This window comes from Epargyreus clarus, unplaced genomic scaffold, assembly GCF_041222505.1.
Source record: "Epargyreus clarus isolate Ecla_fem2 unplaced genomic scaffold, WU_Ecla_fem_2.2 ptg000027l, whole genome shotgun sequence".
Taxonomy (NCBI): Eukaryota; Metazoa; Arthropoda; class Insecta; order Lepidoptera; family Hesperiidae; genus Epargyreus; species Epargyreus clarus.
Window position 1 is genome coordinate 10,913,610 of NW_027332234.1, and position 15,418 is coordinate 10,929,027.

Genomic DNA, 15,418 nt, shown 5'->3' on the forward strand with positions numbered 1-15,418 from the left:
ATCATGTAAAAGACAAAATTTCATTTGATCTCTTAACAACATTATAATAATATTATTTATATAAAATAAAAGTATTGTTATGTTATAGCCGTTTTTTAATTAAAGCCATTAGAATTTGATCTTTTTAGGCTTCTTAGAGGTTTCTTCAGAAATTGGTTTGGGTGGAAGCTCTATATCCTCAATATTAGTTCCAGTTTCAAATGTTGGCAGTTTGATAGAAGTTCCTTCTTTGTTGTTATTTTGAACCTGGAAAACAAAAATATTCCATCATAAAAAAATGAAAAATGAGTCTCTTTTACTCTCTAATAAATAATAATGTATTATCTATACTAATATTATAAAGAGGAAAACTTTGTTTGTTTGATTGTTATGAATAGGCTCAAAAACTACTGGACCGATTTAAAAAATTCTTTCACCATTCGAAAGCTACATTATCCACAAGTAACATAGGCTATATTTTATATGATATATATTTGATAAATAGATTTAGAGGCGGTACAAAGTTTTCCGGGTCAGCTAGTAATATATATGAAGTCAGCACAGTCAGTAGTATACTCCAATACTCACTGAACATTAGTATACTACTGAAAAATACCCTGGACTCCTTTATGAATGCTCTTATATGAAAAATTTAAAATAAGATTTACATACCGTAGGACAATCCTTCCGCAGATGTGTGACATCACCACAAAGTTTGCAACATCCTCCATTTGGATACAACCCTTTTGGATTGTCAGGGCATTGCCTTGCTATGTGTCCCTGCAATAATAGAATTAATTTTGTAAATGAAAATATTGCATAAAATGCTGTGGTGCTGGTGCTCAGTCTCCAAATAAATTAACCACAACAAACTCAAACTAAAGATGGATCAAAATGGTGGTATATTAAATAAATCCCCTTTTAGTTAAAGGTAGAGAGTTTATGTAGTAGAGTAAAATTAAACGTGTTGCCATTAATCTTTCTATTAGAGTTGTTAGTAAGTATGATTCATAACTTTGTGAATAAATCTCTGTGAATTAATTAGTCTTCATCAAAAAATATCAGAACCTACAACACCAAGCATACTTACTTGTTCCTTACAAATGAAGCAATTGGCAAATCTGAACTCCTTATCCCTTTGCACTTTGCATTCAAATTGCCTGTGTTCTGTAGACCCACATTTGAAGCAAATCCCCTCCGCTGCATCCACGCCTGGTATGTTTGACTTTAGATCAGGACAATCTGATAAATTATGTCCACCTTTCCGACAATTGTAACACACATCTTTCTTTAACCTTGCCAATGCCTTCTCAGCTCTTCGTCTCTCCAATTTCATGGTCCTGTTCACCTCACTCTTAGGTATTCCCTTTTTAATCATACTACTCCTTAACTCATTGAGTCTGTCTGCATCTTTTTTCATAATAGGAAATCCATCATATCGGACTAACTGAACTTCTTTACCATTAATAATGAGTTGGAAACTATTGTCATTTATTTCTTTTCTCCTCATTGGCTTGTCGCCTTTCTTTTTTTTATCCTTCCTATTCTGACCATCATTGGGGTGTTTATATGATAGATTTTCTGAATTTGTAGTATTGGAAGAGAAGTTATTGGTATTCAATTTTTTATTTTGTTTTTTATTAATTTTCCTATCATTTGGGAGTTCTGCTTGTATAGGATTAGCATCAGTTCCTTGAGGGTGAGAAGCCTCAGTTTCTTGATCTCCAGCATCAGAGGACACATTGATATTTTTTTTCTTATTTTTCTTTTTCTTCTTTTTTGATACAATGTTATCAACGTTACCATTGTTTGCCTCTGGTGTATTGTTCTCTTCGAAGGATGGTTCTGGTTTTGATTTCTTTGACTTATTTTTATTTTTTAAAGGTTTATTCTCATCAGAAGCAGATAGATCTTTTGGCTTCTTACTGCCCACTGCTTCTGGAAAATCACACCAGGTTGCTTTCCGTTTCATAACTTTTTGTTCCTTTAGAAAATTGTTATAATTTTCTATTCGTTGATTTTCTGCCTGAAATTTATAGACGTAAAAAGGCTTATTTAAATGCTTAGTAGTAGAAATAACTAGTTATTTCATTCATATCACCTGGGATATTCCCCTAATAATAAAATTTACAACACCCGAATAGTTCTTAGTACTTACAATTTGTCTATTTTTATTATCCTCGCTCTCCTTCTTGGCTTGTAGCAGTTGATCTTTCATCACTTCCCATGGTGTACTGTCTTCAGGCGCTTTTTGGTTAGAAGATTTAGAACCTTTGGCTCGGGCAAATCTTGTCATTTTAATAACTATTAAATATATGTATTTTAATATACGATATGCAGATTTTAATAAAAGTTATTCTCTTAAAAACAAAAACTAAATCAATTTTAAGACATATCTATAATATTTCGAGACACACTATGTTTATTATGCACGTGCAGCATGTGGACGGAAATAGGAAATGTCAAATATGATATTGTCATCGTGACATCGTATGTCATTTGTCAAAGGCAACATTTCTACAATCCGAGTAACTCGCCGAACAATTAGAAGTATGTGAACGCCGCACTTACTTTATTTGCGCTAAAATATACTCCGCGCAGAATGAACGATTATCGTGGCGAGTATCGAATACACCAGAGTACATTTTAACATACATATCGCATCTGTTCGTGTGGACTTGGAGTATCAAAACGTTGCATTAATTTTATTAATAGATACGGACAATAATAACTTTACATATAGTCCGATGAACATTTCCATTAGTGTGGCAGGGGCGCTACTGGCCATCATAATGTTGCTATATTGTCAAAACTACCAATAGTCAGTGGAAAATTTTAATGACTACATGTGTTCATGTTTATTTAGGAGTAAAGAGTATAGTATTCAATACAGCTGATGGCCTAGAGGCTGAGAGGCACGGCCTCTTGGTCGGGCGGTCTGGGGTTCGGGTCCCGGGCGCGCACCTCTGGTTTTCGAGGTTACGTGCGTATCTCTCAAAAGAGTGCGAGGTGCCGATGCGCGTTGGGCCGGCGCGGTGGGCTGTGGCCTGATCCTTCTCATTCTGAGAGGGTTGATGATGATTTAGAAGTATGTTAGCAAAAAATAAATAATAAAGATTTTAATAAGAAAGGGATGTAGTGTTTGTATCATGTCTATTAACTAAAGTACAGCACAAATAAATAATTATAAACAATAATACGCACATGTAATCCTATTGACAAATAACTTAAGTGCTGTTTTTAAGATTGTATTTTTTAATCTATACTAATATTATAAAGAGGAAAACTTGGTTTGTTTGTTTGATTGTAATGAATAGGTTCAAAAACTACTGGACCGATTTTAAAAATTCTTTCACCATTCGAAAGCTACATTATCCACGAGTAACATAGGCTATATTTTATATGAAATATATTTGATAAATAGATTTTGAGGCGGTACAAAGTTTGCCGGGTCAGCTAGTTAACGTAAAAATTATTTACCTGGGGAAATTGAAAGGTTGTTCATGAAACAAGTCTGTCCAAAAACTACCCTTCGACAAAAAAGGTTTGTCGTAGGTACTATATTGTGTTTATTGCTATAACGTGAATGGGTTTATGAGTAGTTTTATTATCTTGCGATGCCGCAACTTGGAATGATATGTTTTATTTTAATTTCTATTATTTTATTTTAATAAAACTAAAAAAAAAGAAAAAAGCATCGAAACTATGTACTTAAAAAAGGGGGGATTGGTAAATAAAAAAATCTCAATGTTGTACTTTTTATAAAGTAGTCATGGAAATAGCCCAATTTTCTGAGATATAGGGCGATTATTAACAGTACTATAATTTCTCTTATGAAGTACATACACGCAATTTACTTTTTAGTTTTTTTATTTTCACTTAAATTAGCTTCTATTAATTTCACCCAATCTTCGTACTGTTTATTGTAGGACGGATCTAATTCATCACAATATTTGTCAATATCTTCATCATTAATTACTTGTTCTTCAATAATTTTTCGCTTTCTTTTCTTTTTACTTTTTTTACTATCATTATTTGCTCCTTCACTTTCCACTACTTCTTCTTCTTTATTTTGTATCCTTTTCTCCTTATCCTTTATATTGTTATCATTTTGTGTTTTGTCCTTATTATTACAAACTTCACTTATTTTGTTCGGGGAATCTTCATCATTAAGAACGATGTTTAGTTTTTGTTTTTTCTTGCTACTGCTACTCTTACTGATTTTAATTGACTCTGCTTGAGTTTGTTGAAGTGAATTTTCTTCGTTAATGTCTTGTACTATAATTCGATTATGTTTCTTACGAGACTTTTTACTGTCATCTATACCTTTCTCTTCTCCTGATTTTATATTAACAACTTCCTGTTCTTGCATGTTATGTTTTTTCTTTTTAGGTTTTTTACTAGTGCTATTATTTAATTCTGGAATTAAACCCTTACTTGGCGTTATTAAAATATCTGTAATCATTTTTTTACTACCATTAATAGCATCATTGCTTTTTTCTACTTTATTATCCACAGAAATATCTAGTTCAATGTTACACGTATGTTTTTTCGATTTCTTTCTTTTTATACTTGTACCATCTTTATTTGATACTAAAATATTAGATTCGGGTAAGCTTTTTGACGAATTAATATTTTCTTCTTTAGAAACGGCAACCTGCACATGCTCTTCATTTTGTTTTCTCCTTTTTTTACCCATGACACTGTAACAATAAATATTAATTTATATAAAAAATAATGAGACATATAAAATATCACAATTAAAAAACAAAAAAATCAACAGTAGCTAAGCAAGTAATATCGCAAATTAGAGTAGATTGTAGATATAAAAACTGGCAATTTTGTCTGTGTGGTATATTGGATCAGTACCCTATACACGCAGTCTATACTATTGTGTATCTCTTTGTACTGCATTAACGTTACACGCGAGTCCATGACACAGGAAATCCAACTGTGACAATGGGCTAAATATGCTACGTAGAAAACAATCAATTTCTAATCATAGTTTCTAATATATAGTGCAACTTAACCTTCAAATATATCTCGTGTCCTAGCTATCTATATATACGCGTTTATAATAATTTGTTATGCAACCACGTCCGTAAATATTTTTCTTGCACACATAAAATAACTGTGAGCATAACTCGCATTTGGCATAATCTCCACAAAACATTACAGATTTCACCACCTTCTCATATAATTTTAGACCGATGAAGACAGCTATCGGTTGTTTTTACACTAGGTCGTGTAATGTCATATAAATAAATTATCTACTGCCTTGTTCAACCTACTCATCCATTTTTTTTAAGCTATTGCATAGCTTTTATCGCGGGCTTTGAGCGCGGCGACCGAATCGAGAAATTCCGTAACGAAAATTAATAACACGTCTCGGTTGCCTGGAGACGATATCAAGTCTCCAGGCAACCGAGTTGTTGACTGTCAATAGAAAAATATGGATATAATTGAATAAAGTATTATTTTACATTCCTTATTATTTTATTTGATATTGGTGACGAGATGTCGAATGAACTAAATAACAATAAGAAAATACGAGCCACATTACGTGGGTTAATGAAACGAACCGAAAATTACAATTCGGGAATAGAAAAAATTGACAATGAAGAAATAAATATACGACTGAATTCTTTACAAGAAAATTTGAACAAATTCTACGCGATTCAAGAAAAAATTGAATGGCTTACAGAAGAAGAAAATTTAGAAGAGGAAATAAAATACAGGTACGAATTTGAAGAAATATATACAAAGCTAAAATTAAAATTTTTGAATGTACAAAAAGAAAATAATCGGCTAATACCTGAATGTTCTTTTATATCGGCAAGAGCGGAAGTTTATTTGATAAACTGTTAACTGTCAAGGCACGCTTGAGACGTACACCTAATACAAAAGGGTTATCACCTTATCAGTTAATGTTCGGCAGAGAGGTAAGAACCTATATGCATGCCTTATTTAAGAAATCCGCCCCACTATCCAGATTACATTACAATGCACCGCCAACGAAGGAGTTCGGACAAAGTGATAAGGTACAAGTCCGCAGTTACACCAACCCAAGAGTTAAATGGGAGTTCAGAGTCGTCATCCGAAGATTAGGTAGACTCCATTATGAAGTCAGAACTGAAAATGGCATACTGGTGCGCCGTCACCTTGACCAAATGCTGCCGGCGCCCCTGGTGGTGTAAGTGAAAATAGCGGTGGAGGACTGTTGGATATCAAGTCTCCAGGCAAACGAGTTGTTGACTGTCAATAGAAAAATATGGATATAATTGAATAAAGTATTATTTTACATTCCTTATTATTTTATTTGATAACCTTAATTCGTCAACTTGAACACAGATGGCAGTAATACACATTTTTTTATAATCCGTGCGGAAATCTTAAAATTGCGTGAAGTATATTTTATATTGTCATTATAAAATTCAAAATTATATTACCACATTATCCAAATAATATGTTTTATCAAATTCAAATTCAAATTCAAATCAGTTTATTTGTGAATAAGGTAAACATAATATAATGGCTGTTGGGTGTCAAAACAATTTTGGACGATCGCTTATTCTACCACTGAGTGGCTTACAATTCAACATAAGCTATGTTGAATTCTGGATTGATAAAATAACGTAAAAGAGTGTTTGTAATTTTTAAACGTACAATTACAACTGACAGACTTGACAGTACAAAATCAAAACGCCATTATGATTTATGGTACAAATAATTTGTGTACAAAGTGTTTTAAATATGAATAAACAAAGTGCATTTATGAATGAAAAATGTGATGTACCTGTAACATTCGGCCAAATGTTACAGGCATATCGTATTGATCCATTTATATTGCTGGTTGTTAATACTTTACGTCACTTATTAAATACTTTTCTATTTTATATTTTAGAATGTTCAGTCTTGCTTGGAGTTATGAAATGTCAGCTGATATTTGCAATGTCTTATATAATGGAGATATGATAAAATAGTGGATAAAGATGTATTAATGTAAATGTTAATGATTATGGAAGAATATATTGTATTTCTAGAATTCCTTCTGAGCGTTTTCATAGCATAAAAAATGCTATGCAATAGCTTTACCGCGGCAGTCTCCGAGTGCCACACGTATTTTTTTGCAATTTTAATACTTTGAAAACAATTGCAATTTGAAATAACGTTCTCACTTTGTACGTATGTAAACTTTATTAATGCGTTAAACTGCATTGTATGTAAATAGTCATTTCTGCGCTAATCTCTAACGACTAGAACGCATCCTACAAGTATCCATAAATTTCTATTCATCAATAATATCTACGGAATATTATAGCCCTACTCAATCTCAGGCAAGATATCAACAATCAAAGAGACAACAAAGGGTGGATGATAACCTGATTTGTTTCATTGACATTATTACCTCTTAACATATACGTATTAAGGAAAAAATCATACAAATGATTAAAAAAATATATTGTAAGTTTAAACAATATACAAAGTATTGACTACGTGAAATGTATGGATCCGTATATATGTTTGTCGATTTATCACCTGAAAAGTGTATTACACAAAGCCGGTATAACAAAGAATACTAAAAATTAAAAGTAAGTTCAAAATAGAAGACTCGAATAATAATGCTGTCCACATATTTAATTAGCTGTAACGCTGGATATGTGATTAAAAAAAGAAATAAAAGGGGATTATGGCGGGAAACGGCAGATGACAAGGACGATGTATGTCGAGGTCTTGGAATTAATTAAAAATAACTAGCTGGATGCAAGTTTTTCATTGGAGATTATACTTACATTATTATGATAATTACAGAAAATACAGGCCTGAGATGATAAATACTAAAAATTAAAAAAATAAAAAGTTGGTGGAGAGGAAACTTTGATGCGCGACTTGGGCTAACAATTGGCCAATATTTATTCAATTCAGAATATAACATTGCGGACCTGGCGCGTCGTTAATTCATTTTATTAAGGTTTATTTTTCAAGACTTACTTATATGGCACGTAAGCTTGGTTTAACAAGATTTTGCTCAGAATTTCCAAAATTAGTCATTCAACAGCCATTAGTGTATTGTGTGTCAATTAATCTGTGATCGTGTCGTTATTTATTGAGTGCAGGGTCTTAAGTTGTTAAACATATCTAATTGGTTTCATTTAAAACTAACGATTATAGTCATTAAAATTCCGTTTTCTACGTGTATTTTAATTTTATTACTATAAAGTAAGTTATCTTACCAAAATATACCTACGTTAAATTTGTTTTATACATCTATAGATGTGGTACAATTAGGGATGGAATAACTGGTTTATGGAGTAGATAATTACGGAAAGTTACTACTGAAGAATTTGAAGGTAAGTTATTTTACTTATTTCACAAGTTTTTCAAGTTTTCCTCAAGACCAAAATAGCTCACAACATCTGTGTAAATTTATCGTATCAGTGACTACTTATTTATAACTGTATACTTGCTGATTGTTCGTTGCATTTCACTCTAATGCGAATCTAAAATCGGTTCAGCCATTTGAAAGATTAGGTACAACTACAATGCTTATCGCATTATTTATTTACTAAACATGTAGGTACGTATAAAATAATATTCGTGTGTTATCTATTAGCTAATCATTACTTGATAAAATGGTAGCTTTATTAGCTCTCAAAAGCAGTGAAGTGGATAACAAACATCGGCTAGTCGAGAAGATTTATTATGAAATAATATTCGTTTACTCGCAAGTTTTTACGTAACGCAGAGCGTCGCGTGTCGCGGCCCGCAGACGTAATGCCACCGGCGCGGGGTCCGGAACACCCGCCTCCCACTTCTCATTACACCAGCGTGCGCCAGTGCCGCTTGCCGCAGTGCGAGGTCAAGCGATATTTAATCAAATCTACGAGTAAAGACATCGTACGTGTTTTATTAACACATAATTGATTGCCGCGCGTCTTTGTGTGTGAAACATGTCTGAAAAAAAATATATTCTTGGCATGGACATTGGGACCACATCTGTAAAAGTGTGTGTTTACGATCCTATTACAAAGGAATTGATTGCTAAACAGAACAAGGATACGGCTGCGAATATACCGAGCGATCAAGGGATAGAAGGAAATAAGCAGGATGTTCCGAAAATAGTATCAGCAGTTCATTATTGTGTCTCGCGGTTGCCGAGAGATGTTTTACGACATGTCATGAAAATTGGCGTCTGCGGTCAAATGCACGGCGTCGTGTTGTGGAGAAATGGGTATGTATATTTAGATATCTTATCTGTGAATAGTCGTATTTGAATAAAGGCAATTCATGTCATAAATAATTCATTTTACAGAGCATGGGAGAAAATAGAAAAAGACGGCGTTGTGATTCGTTTTGAAGCAACAAGAGAAAACATGTCAGCCTTATATACTTGGCAAGATACTAGATGTAAGCCAGAGTTCTTGGAATCCTTGCCGAAACCCGATTCACATTTAAATTGCTATTCAGGATACGGTGTTGCTACTCTTATATGGATGCTTAAACATAAACCAGAGAAATTGAGAAACTTCAATTATTCAGCAACTGTTCAAGATTTTGTAGTTGCTATGCTTTGCAATCTGGATATGCCAATAACATCAGATCAGAATGCTGCCAGCTGGGGTTATTTTAACACAGAGAAGAATGATTGGAACACTGACATCTTAAAATCAATTGATTTTCCTATAAACTTATTACCAAAAGTTGTTAAGAGTGGCAACATAGCAGGGCAGCTGAGCTCTTCTTGGAATGGGATTCCAGAAGGCACACCGGTAGGAGCTGGGCTAGGCGATCTACAGTGTTCAATTCTTGCCACATTAGAAAGTAAGCAAGATGCTGTACTGAATATTTCTACATCTGCCCAACTTGCCTTTGTTGTCGATAAAATTTCAAATTTGGGCTGTAATACTATTGAACATTTGCCATATTTTGATAATGAGTATTTAGTAGTAGCAGCATCATTGAATGGTGGTAATGTACTTGCAACTTTTGTGAAAATGCTTCAACAGTGGATGTTAGAATTAGGATGTCCTATTCCTCAGTCAAAAGTTTGGGAGAAAGTTATTGCACTTGGCTTGGAGGCCCCTGCCTCTGCAATGAAAATTACTCCTCTATTATTAGGAGAGAGACATGTACCAAAGGCAAAGGCATCAGTTGAAAACATTGATCTGTCCAATATTCAGTTAGGGCAAGTTTTTAAGGCTCTTTGTGATAGCCTAATCGACAATTTGCATGTGATGATGCCAAAGGAGATATTACAGAATGCACATATAAAAAGAATAGTTGGAAACGGTTCAGGCTTGTCCAGAAATGCAGTGCTTCAAAGAGCTGTTGAACACTATTATAGTTTGCCACTAGAATTCACGTCAGGAGGCGATGCTGCTAAAGGTGCAGCTATAGCAGTTATGTCAAATAATGATTAATATTTTTTGCTTCATTTATTTCTCCAAACTAATGCAATTTATTAAGATAACTTTTAATATACAGTATTATATATAGACCAAATACTGTGATAAGTTTAAAAGACATGCACATTAATACACAACTATATCCCCTTTAAATAAGTAACTTAATATTTACTTTTATTGACCAAACAGTTAATACAAATATGTTCTGAAGATAAAAAGTATCAACTGCATTTCTATATTTACTTTGTATAATATGGTTTAGGTTAAGATTATAATATTGTACACTTGTTGAAAAATTTAGAAAATTTGTGACTGGGCTATTTGAAGCTTTTAAAATTCTTACTTATTCAGATGTTGTTGTTGTCAAAGCTCCTATTATTTGGTAAAATATATTTTTTGTTGTTACAAAAATGAGTTTAGATTAATGTATATGTATAATTATTTATTTAATATCCAAAGTCTTGATTTTTGAACTTGGGGGTCAATTCATGTTTGGTTGATTTATCATCAATTGGTTTTTATATTTTCACTGGGCATATATAACAAGGGGGTAGAGAAGTCCAGATCTCCCCCTCATTATAGGCGAGAAACAGAAGATTCTTTAGATAATAGGACCATTTTTGTCTTTTGCTGATAAATTTCAGACTTTATTCTGGACCACCTTACAAGCATAGCATAAGAGAAGATTCAGTCTATTTTGCTGACCAATAAACACAACCTTATTTCTTCTTCAACCTCAACAAGAACTTCCAGATTTAATTAACTTGCTGGATAAGAAACGTTGTTGTTTAAGACATATTGAATCTCTATTTTTTTTCGGCATGCCTGTTCACATTCAGTTTTATCCAAAAATAAATGATAATTACTGAATAGATTAGTTTGCACAGCACAATATAGTTTTAGAGGATATAAGCATGGAATGCTTCAAACATAAATACAGATCTGCTCTGTTAAAAAGACAACTGCTGCAACTTGCTGCTGAAAATTTAAAACCTGCTTATGTGCAATATCTACCACTAAAGGAGTTCTTTAATAGTTAGTAAACACAGTAATTATCCAGCAAATACGTACCTACACACTCCCACACATGCACCCCTTCACACACACACACACATACACAGGTACACATACATACTTGGATCTAAAAACCCAGGAGATATATCAGCGGCTGGCGATACTCTTATCCTAACTAACACCACAGGGATTATAGGAGTGGCTGAAAAACAGTGCTACTCGAATCTTTGATTCTGAGTCAGCAAGGCTGAGCCGAATTCTTTTTGCCATGTTAATAATATTGTAAAATGTACATTTATTTTTTGTAGATTGGAAATAAATAGAAATACAGCATATTACTTTACAATAGTATTCTTAAAAAAACAATGTGCATTATAACTGGGCACTGGTCACTGACATTTTTCATTAATCATAGAGTCTATATTGTGAAGTAGATATTGTAACTACTTATATCATGATTATCATAGGTGTAGCTTCGTTAAGGGTGCTCAAAGCTGTGACGTAGCATAGTTAGGCACCGTCCAGGGAATAGATCAGCGAAAAAACAATGCGATTCAATCTTTTTAGCTTTTTTTTCGCCTGTACTGATTACCCCAAAACCTCCTTCCATGTACGGCTACTACGACGGTGATACTATATGGGTATTATGTATACTAAAACACTGGCAATATTGTCTCGTAACTCTTATTTGAACACATTCTACATGTTCAAACAGCGCATGGTTTCAAAATAATATAACCTCAAATAAAATAAAAAGAAATATACTTAGTACTCACAGTTCCAACTTAAAGGCTGATAGTGTATCTTAGCACTCGTACAATTGCTATCTAAATATATTATCACCCAAAAATAAGGAAAGTATACACAATACACATCAACAAATTACAGTATTTTGTAGTTTTATTGTTTTATAACTTGACTTGACAACTGATTGTCGTTAACTTGTTGATGCGCGAATGTCATCTTGACATTACATTTTTTACGTCACGAAGCCGCGTTCAAACACCACTCTCTGCTACTGCAACCATTGAATATTTAAAAATATGCTGGTTGAAAGCTATCTGGAATAAATAATGCAAAGCTGCAAGAAATCCAACGTTGATAGCACCGAAAATTGCAAACGATGTATAGTCAAATATAGATTCATAAATTAAAAAATGGCAAATTACCTAAGTAATAATAAATGATCTAATTAATTTTTAAAACAACAGAAATATTTTTTACATACCATACCATATTTGATTTTAGATTTTTGGGGTATTGATAATAATTTTAGATATTGACCGCAGTGCAGAAATATTAAGAAGCTACAAATAATTGACAACTAAAGACGTCACTATAATAATTATTATGATATGTCATGTCATGTCACTTTGTGACGTTTCAGTTTGTTGGATTGAGTAACGGTAGTAGGGTATTGTTTATTTTATAATTTTATTTAGAAACTTATAAAAAGTCGTGTGTACTACTTCCATAATAGACTGAATTTATTATTTAGAAAAAGTAATTTTACAACGGTGTGATGAATATAATTGTCATCTAATAGTAACAAAATCGACTACAAGAGGTTACCCATCAAATTTTAAACAAAGTTTAACTGTAAAAATGACCGTGGATGGTACCAAAAAGTCGGAAGATGCGGACATTCCCACCGCCGAGGGAAATCTATTACAACAACCGAAAGAAGAATCGTTAGCAGCACGTAACCCATTGATGAAAGTGCGTACGTATGTACTGGCGTTGCGACCGTGGTCTCTCAGCGGGAGCCTCCTGCCGACGCTGCTGGGCGCCGCGCTGGCGTACCGCCTTCCCGGCGACAACGGGTTCAGTTGGGTCACACTGCTGCTAACTTTGTGCACCATCATTCCTGTGCATGGTGCAGGTAATGTAGTGAACACATATTTCGATTTCGTTAAAGGCATCGACAATCGTAAATCTGACGATAGGACTTTAGTTGATCATATTTTGAGCATAGATGAAGTTGTATCTCTTGGAGCTATATTATACATGGCAGGTTGTGCATTCTTTGTTTTATTAGTTATCATGTCACCTGCTAGAATGGAACATTTAGCACTAGTATATTTCGGAGGCCTGTCATCTTCATTTCTGTACACTGGAGGCATTGGTCTAAAATATATTGCTCTTGGTGATATTTTGATTCTAGTCATATTTGGGCCAGTCTCAGTTGTGTTTGCATTCTTAGCACAGACTGGGAGGGTGGATTGGCCTATATTCTATTATGCAGTACCTTTAGCTTTAAACACTGAGGCAATTTTACATAGCAATAATACAAGGGACCTGGAGACAGACAGCAAGGCTGAAATTGTAACTCTGGCTATATTGATTGGCAGAACTGCTTCATACTTGTTATATGCATTTTTACTATTCACACCATATATAATGTTTGTTGTTGTGTCAGTGCGTTGTTCCCTGTGGTTCTTATTGCCAATGTTAACTTTACCCAGGGCATTTGAGATAGAAAGAAGGTTTAGATGTCCTGAAACAATGCAATATGTTCCACGTCAAACAGCCAGACTGAATTTCTATTTTGGAATGTTATACATGATATCATGTCTCTTTGCTCAGAGACTGCCATTCCTCTTGAGGCAATAACAGCAACTTTAATATTGAATCTACTAAATTGTACTTACAGAGCTTACATTATTGTCACATTAATTATTCAACTGTGATTGCCTCCTCAAGTGTAATGTAAAGGAATCTTTAAAAATATACTGATTATTATAGTTATAATAGAAGGGCAGAGAAGTATTAGTGAATAGGCTTAATAATAAAGATATTATTGAATGATTCTTTACAAATGTGTTAAATATTCAAGATATCCATTGTAGGAATTTATAGCCATTTGATTGATGAACAGGACTATAATCTTTCAGTATAATATATTCAAAGTATGATCAGTATAATAGTGTTTTTATATAATAGTTAGACTAGTGAATTGATACTCGAGTGACTGGTACTTTCTGTTATGTATCATTTTAAAGGCTTTCCAAGCTAGACATTATAACATACCTATAAATAATAGTGACCGATTGAGAGTTTTCAACCATGTTTTAGCCAAACAAACAAAATTGGCCAAAACTGACACTTTGACCAAAACTTTATATTATCTTAACTAAAACTGAAACTTTGGTCACTGATAAATAAATAATTTCTTCATATATAGCCATAATAGAAACTTATGATTAATAATGAGCTTTATGTAAAATTACTATTACTATGCTATTTTGTTTAATGAAGTAAATGTTTATTGATGTTTGTATATGTTTGTTGTATTTATTTACTTGTAGTCATTTTTCCCTTGTCTATGACTGTGTGGTGCGAAAGACCGCAATTTAAATTATTTGTTTTGGTATAATTTTAAACAAGATAGGTAAATAATAATGTGTATGTATGTGTAGTAATGCGTTTTTCATACTGTAGTTTCTTCAATAGTTATTATGGGCTTAAAATATTTCATAGTTATCAAATGAAAAAGCTTGAATTGTCTGTAAAAGCTTATGCTATGGCATTGTTCAAAGATACATGACAACAATGAGGTGATCTTGATGGAAAACATATCATAGTGATAATGTTGTGAACATGAAAAGAAACAGGATGTCTTATTTAAAATTGTATTGTGTGAGGTGGGAGATGAATGATAACATTTGTCTATACATATGCTAAACAGTTTGTCTAAAAACTATTTTAAAAAGTTGATTGAACTGGGACAAGCCTCCACCAAAAGTTGAAATCTCGTTGCAGCTACCTCTTTTTTAAACAACTATATTAAATTATGTTAAGTTAATAAACCTCACCTATTGTTGTATTTCAAGGGGTCATTAAAATTTCATGTATTTATTTGATTGTTACTTTTTCATTCTTAAATATAGGCTTTGACAATAAATATGATTAAGTAACTTAACACAAAAATTATATTAGAAAAATATATGTATGTTTAATTTTTGAAAAGAACACTTTTATTTGCTGTTATACCCTATATTTATTATTGCTTAATATCC

General features: G+C 33.0%; 3 protein-coding genes and 1 long non-coding RNA gene across 4 annotated transcripts; 2 read left to right on the plus strand and 2 right to left on the minus strand.

Annotated features, from left to right (window-relative positions):
- Positions 1–6: 6 nt before the first annotated feature.
- Positions 7–2,447, minus strand: LOC140754122 (uncharacterized). Its single transcript, XM_073089040.1, has 4 exons — positions 2,138–2,447; positions 1,070–2,005; positions 652–759; positions 7–246 (listed from the first exon to the last, which is right to left on the minus strand). Exons 1-4 carry the CDS (start codon positions 2,273–2,275, stop codon positions 109–111), a joined length of 1,320 nt encoding a protein of 439 aa, XP_072945141.1. The 5' UTR covers positions 2,276–2,447; the 3' UTR covers positions 7–108.
- Positions 2,448–4,117: 1,670 nt separating this feature from the next.
- Positions 4,118–12,455, minus strand: LOC140753890 (uncharacterized). The gene is made up of 2 exons (XR_012103610.1): positions 12,176–12,455; positions 4,118–4,682 (listed from the first exon to the last, which is right to left on the minus strand). It is a non-coding gene; the product is annotated as an uncharacterized LOC140753890 (long non-coding RNA).
- LOC140753893 (sedoheptulokinase) lies at positions 8,740–11,006 on the plus strand. The gene is made up of 2 exons (XM_073088713.1): positions 8,740–9,211; positions 9,293–11,006. Exons 1-2 carry the CDS (start codon positions 8,931–8,933, stop codon positions 10,398–10,400), a joined length of 1,389 nt encoding a protein of 462 aa, XP_072944814.1. The 5' UTR covers positions 8,740–8,930; the 3' UTR covers positions 10,401–11,006.
- Positions 12,456–12,763: 308 nt separating the features above from the next.
- On the plus strand, positions 12,764–15,361 carry heix (UbiA prenyltransferase domain-containing heix). Its single transcript, XM_073089004.1, has one exon. It carries the CDS (start codon positions 13,005–13,007, stop codon positions 14,010–14,012), a length of 1,008 nt encoding a protein of 335 aa, XP_072945105.1. The 5' UTR covers positions 12,764–13,004; the 3' UTR covers positions 14,013–15,361.
- The last annotated feature ends 57 nt before the right edge of the window (positions 15,362–15,418 follow it).